Here is a 6,136-nt window from a genome sequence, read left to right as displayed (position 1 = left end):
GATTTTGGCTCACATTTAACAAAAAACCACCAATTCGATCTCAACAAATTAGAATATGGTGACATGCCAGTCAGCTAATCAACTCAAAACACCTGCAAAGGTTTACTGAGTCTTCAAAATGTTCTCTCAGTTTGGTTCACTAGGCTACACAATCATGGGGAAGACTTCTGATCTGACAGTTGTCCAGAAGACAATTATTGACACCCTTCACAAGGAGGGTAAGCCACAAACATTTATTGCCAAAGAAGGTGGCTGTTCACAGAGTGCTGTATCAAAGCATGTTAACAAAGTTGAATAGAAGGAAAAAGTGTGAAAGAAAAAGATGCACAACCAACCGAGAGGACCGCAGTCTTGAGAGGCTTGTCAAGCAAAATCAATTCAAGAATTTGGGTAAACTTCATAAGGAATGGACTGAGACTGGCAACAAGAGCCACCACACAGACGTGTCAAGGAATTTGGCTAGTTATCGTATTCCTCTTGTTAAGCCACTCCTGAACCGCAGACAACATCAGAGGCGCCTTACCTGGGCTAAGGAGAAGAAGAAATGGACTGTTGCCCAGTGGTCCAAAGTCCTCTTTTCAGATGAGAGCAAGTTTTGTATTTCATTTGAAAACCAAGGTCCTAGAGTCTGGAGGAAAGTGGAGAAGTCCAGTGTTAAGTTTCCACAGTCTGTGATGATCTAGGGTGCAATGCCATCTGCTGGTGTTGGTGCACTGTGTTTTTTGAAAACCAAAGTCACTGCACCCGTTTACCAAGAAATTCTGCTGGGTTTCTGCTGACCAGCTTTTTAATGATTCCATTTTCCAGCAGGATTTGGCACCTGCCCACACTGCCAAAAGCACCAAAAGTTGGTTAAATGACCATGGTGTTGGTGTGCTTGACTGGCCAGCAAACTCACCAGACCTGAACCCCATAGAGAATCTATGGGGTATTGTCAAGAGGACAATGAGAAACAAGAGACCAAAAAAATTTAGATTAGCTGAAGGCCACTGTCAAAGAAATCTGGGCTTCCATACCACCTCAGCAGTGCCACAGACTGATCACCTCCGTGCCACGCCGAATTGAGGCAGTAATTAAAGCAAAAGGAGCCTCTACCAAGTATTGAGTACATATACAGTAAATGAACATACTTTCCAGAAGGCCAACAATTCACTAAAAAATGTTTTTTGTCTTTTAAATTATTCTAATTTGTTGTGAAATGGTGGGTTTTTGTTAAATGTGAGCCAAATCATCACAATTAAAAAAAAAAAAAAAACAAACAAACTATACTTCAGTCTGTGTGCATTGAATTTAATACACGAGTTTCACAATTTGAGTTGAATTACAGAAATAAATTAACTTTTCCACGACATTCTAATTTATTGAGATGCACCTGTATTAGAAAAAAAAAAGTCAAACTCCAGACAATCTCAATTCCTGAAAGTTTATTTTCAAACGAGAACAAGGGCATAATTTTAAAAGTTTTTAAAAAAATAAATAAATAACTTTAACACAATAGTAACTTGTGTGCAAAATCTTGGTGCTAAATGTGTCAAGTCCATGTGATCAATTTGCTCACAAAAGATCTGCATATGTAGTGAGTAACAGTGAAATGACAGATGTGCATATTAAGTCCGTTATCAGAGCAAGGATCAGGTGAAAGAGTCACATTGATGTCTATGTCTCAACTCTGGGCCAGCTCCAGTTTGTTTTCTAATGTTTTTGGTGCATCAATTACTTCTCCACACATGAACTGCTCCTACAAGAACAAAAAATGTAGATTTTATGAGTTTAAATAAATAAACTTGAATTTGAACACATTTCTCATAATTTAACCTTTGAAACAATTGAGGTCAAATGTTATCGCAGACCATCATGTAGTTTTAAGGCCTTCATGTATTTCAGCTTATTGTAACAAATGTTTAGTGAATGTTTGTTTATTTTAATAAGTTTATATTATGAAAAATACACATAGTGACCATTATTTCCACAATAAAACAAAAACATTAATAATCATATAGCGTTACATTTTATTTTAAGTTGTCATTGTTACAGTGTAATTATACATTTAAGTAATGAGTAATATTAATTAACTAAATTTACTTACTATATGGATAGGTTTGGATTAGGGTTTGATTTAGGGTTACTTGCATGTAATTATGCATAATTAACTGTTAATCTAATAGTACATATAAATACATATTAACGCGTAATAAGGACACCTTTAAATAAAGTGTTGCCTCTTATAGTTACAAAATGGTTACCAGATATACAGTCAAGCCCAAAATTATTCATACCCCTGGCAAATTCTGACTTAAAGTTACTTTTATTCAACCAGCATTTTTTTTTTTTTGATTATAAATTAGACTGACGTCTCCCAGAACATAATAAGACGAAGTACAAGAGGCATCCTTGTGGAAAAAAATATTACTCATCTTTTATTTACATTTGAACAAAAAGTGGCATGTCCAAAATTATTCATACCCTTCTCAATAATCAATAGAAAAGTCTTTATTGGCTATTACAGCAATCAAACGCTTACTATAATTGCTGACCAGCTTTTTGCATGTCTCCACTGGTATTTTTGCCCATGCATCTTTAGCGATGAGCTCCAACTCCTTCAGGTTGGAGGGTCTCCTTGCCATCACCCTGATCTTTAACTCCCTCCAAAGATTCTCAATTGGATTTAAGTCAGGACTCTAGCTGGGCCACTGCAAAACGTTAATTTTTTGTCTGCTAACCATTTTTTCACCACTTTTGCTGTGTGTTTTGGGTCGTTGTTATGCTAAAATGTCCACTGGTGCCCAAGGCCAAGTTTCTCTGCAGACTGCCTGATGTTGTTGTTGAGAATTTTGATGTATTGCTCCTTTTTCATGGTGCCATTTACTGTGATTAGGTTAACTGGTCCACTTGCTGAAGTCTTCTTCTTTGTCCAGATGAGCATTTGCAAAGGCCATGCGGACTTTTGTGTGACTTATCTGGAGAAGTGGTCTCCTCCTTGGTCTGCGTCTGTGGAACCCAGCGGTGAGCAGTGTCTGTTGAACTGTCTGTCTTGAGATGTTGCCACCAGCAGAGCCCAGATTCATCAGGATGGCCTTGGTGGTGATCCTTGGATTCTTTTTTACCTCTCTCACTATCCTCCTGGCCAGCACAAGGTGTCATTTTTGGCTTCCGACCACATCCTCTGAGATTTTTTAATAATACTTTGCACTGTAGCCACTGGAACTTCAAAACATTTATATATGGTGTTATAGCCCTTTCCTGACTTGTGAGCAGCCACAATGCGCAGCCGCAGGTCCTCAGTGAGCTTTTTTTCCACAATGATGCCTCTTGTACATCGTCTTATTATCTTTTGGGAGAAGCCTGTGTCATTTGCGGTCAAAAAAAAAAAAAATAAAACTTGCTGGTTGAATAAAAGTAACTTTAAGTCAGAATTTGCCAGGGGTGTGAATACTTTCGGGCTTGATTGTATAAGTTGTTTTTTGGTTTGTAATTTATAGACAAAGCTATCAAACAAGATGACTCTGATGTGATTGTTTCTTAAATGACTCTTAATTTTTTGCAGTGCAAAAGTTGTTTTATACACAAATATCAGAACACAGTAAACATCTTACCTTATCATAGATTACTTTTACTATAAGTGAGCAACTCGGACAGGTGGCCACTTCTTCACCATTCTCAAGATCCTCCTGAAAAATAGAAGTAGTTTCTAAAAATATGTGCCACTTAATTATACCCTGGCATCTTTTGAGTCAATACTTAGTGGCAGTTTCTTCTTTTTCTGGCTTAATATTTTGTAGTTCAGTAGTAGTTCTTTAGGCTATTCCAAAATGTTATAAAAGCTATTACAAAGTATTTATAAAAGTAACAACGATTACACAAATTCAAACCAAACTCATCAAATGACATAAATACATACACGTTTATACACTTAAGAAAGTGATAATGTGAAGTTATGACTACCTATTCTGATGTTCCACTAGAAAACCCACTTGCCTTCGTTATCGCGAATCTGTCACCACATGGACAAGGAAAATAATATGTTTCTGTTTCTTCATCATATTCAAAATCTTCTATTTCAACCTCGTCGTGAAACACCGTCATTTCAAATCAGTTACGGGATAAACGTCCTCGACGCCGGTGCTGATTCAACATGCGCCCGCTGTGACATTAGTGGCGCACAATTTTGACGTAGTCGCCTAACAAATCACAACAAAAGCTGTTCACAATTTAGCCACCTGGAGGAGACAAATTACAATTCTATCCACCTCATGCTGCACAAGTCTCTTATATCTTGAAAACAGCAAATAGCTTTCTGGCTGTAAAATTAGAGCTGACCAAGACTGGGGGTGGAATATTCACACTGCAATCAATTATTATTCAGGTATACAAGCATGCAGACATTATCTTACTTAATTCAAGCTTATGTATACTGTGCAAACAAATAACCCAGAAGGCATACTACGTTTGCTAAATTATTGAGCAAGCTCTATATTATTCCAGTGTAATGTACTGTAATGCATTATGCATTATGTAATCGTATTTGAGGAGTTTCAAATGAACTGTAAGCAATATCAGCTACAATATTTTAACATGTTTCATTATTTAACATACTGTTATATAAAAACAGTTACACATATCCACTATGCTAGTATTTAATTCAGAATATATCCTTTCCTACATGAGAGGTAAGAACCTAGACTACATTTTTTTGGCATCAAACACTTGCATATTTGGCACCATGTTTTCACTCCTTCAGTGTTTAAAAAATCATCCCAAATTCTGTGAAAATCCAATGTTGTAATTGTTGGAAAGAACTAAAATTAAATTAAATTAGATTAGATTATACGATTGAGCTTTCACTTACACTTGAGTGAGTCTCCATGATGTAACAGGAGTAAAGGCTCAGAGACAAGCATTCATTCTTGCAGTGCAAATCTGATTAATTGGTCAAATAGATTTAAGGAAGCAAGAACTGGTTTCATAAGCCAACATGAAACAATTACAGTGCAACAGTATTTGATATTTAATCCTAACCATGTCATTTAATCATGACATGGTTTTGCTTATAATGTTAATTAAGTCTTTTGCACACACACACACACACACACACAAAGAAAAAAATATGTGACCCTGGATTACAAAACCAGTCAGCGGGGTAATTTAGAAAAAAAAAAACTCTTTCAATTGACGTATTGTTTGTTAGGATAGAACAATATTTGGTCAATATAGAATGCCCTCCAGTAATACTGGCACCCTTGGTAAATATGAGCAAAGGTGGATGTGAAAACAAATCTGCATAATTTATCCTTTTGATCTTTAATTCAAAAAAATTACAAGAAATTCTAACCTGTCATTGAAGTAAAACAATAGAACCTTGGGGGGGTTCTATTGTTTTACTTTTAAATTGTTAAATGTTTTTCTCTAGTTCACGTTGGCCACTGTTATTGGCACCCTGTTATTGCAACGTCCTTTTCCCGAGAGTTTTCTCCAACAATTTCTAATGAGTTTGGAGAACACCTGACAAGAGATCATAGACCATTCCTTCATACAGAATATAGAGATATAGAGATTCTCCAGAATCTCTCTCTTCCCAGCTTCATGCTGGTGCTTCTTCTCTTCAGTTTCTATACAGGCTTCAGGTTAGGGAACTGGGACTGCCATGGTAGAAGCTTCATTCTGTGCTCAGTGACTCAATTTTGTGTTGATTTTAATGTTTGTTTTGGATCATCGTCCTGCTGGAAGATGCAACCATGGCCCATTATAAGATTTCCAACAGAGGCAGTCAGGTTTTGATTTTTTATCTGCTGGTATTTGATGGAATCCATGTATCTAAACAAGATGTCCAGGACCTCCAGCAGAAAAACAGGCCCACAACATTAAAGACCCAGCAGTATTATTAACCGTGGGCATGGGGTACTTTTTTATCCCTGTCTGCACCAAAACCAAGGGTTAGCTGCCAAAAAGCTCATTTTTAGTTTCATCTGACCATAGAAGCCAGTCCTGTTTGAAGTTCCAATCATGTCTGACAAGTGAATATGCTGGTGTTATTCGACGAGTCAGGAGGATTTTTCTTGAAACCCTCTGGAACAACATGTAGGGGTCTTTTGATCATTTTATTTTAGGCTTTCTGACCCAAGACTCAACAATTCTCTGC

General features: G+C 36.8%; 1 protein-coding gene across 1 annotated transcript; it reads right to left on the bottom strand.

The window, feature by feature from the left end:
- Positions 1-1,409: 1,409 nt before the first annotated feature.
- On the bottom strand, positions 1,410-4,136 carry dph3 (diphthamide biosynthesis 3). Its single transcript, XM_073852462.1, has 3 exons — positions 3,976-4,136; positions 3,594-3,668; positions 1,410-1,738 (listed from the first exon to the last, which is right to left on the bottom strand). Exons 1-3 carry the CDS (start codon positions 4,081-4,083, stop codon positions 1,664-1,666), a joined length of 258 nt encoding a protein of 85 aa, XP_073708563.1. The 5' UTR covers positions 4,084-4,136; the 3' UTR covers positions 1,410-1,663.
- Positions 4,137-6,136: the final 2,000 nt, after the last annotated feature.

This window comes from Garra rufa, chromosome 12, assembly GCF_049309525.1.
Source record: "Garra rufa chromosome 12, GarRuf1.0, whole genome shotgun sequence".
NCBI lineage: Eukaryota > Metazoa > Chordata > Actinopteri > Cypriniformes > Cyprinidae > Garra > Garra rufa.
The sequence above is the reverse complement of the archived record's forward strand: the minus strand, read 5'-3'. Positions and strand labels throughout refer to the sequence as shown.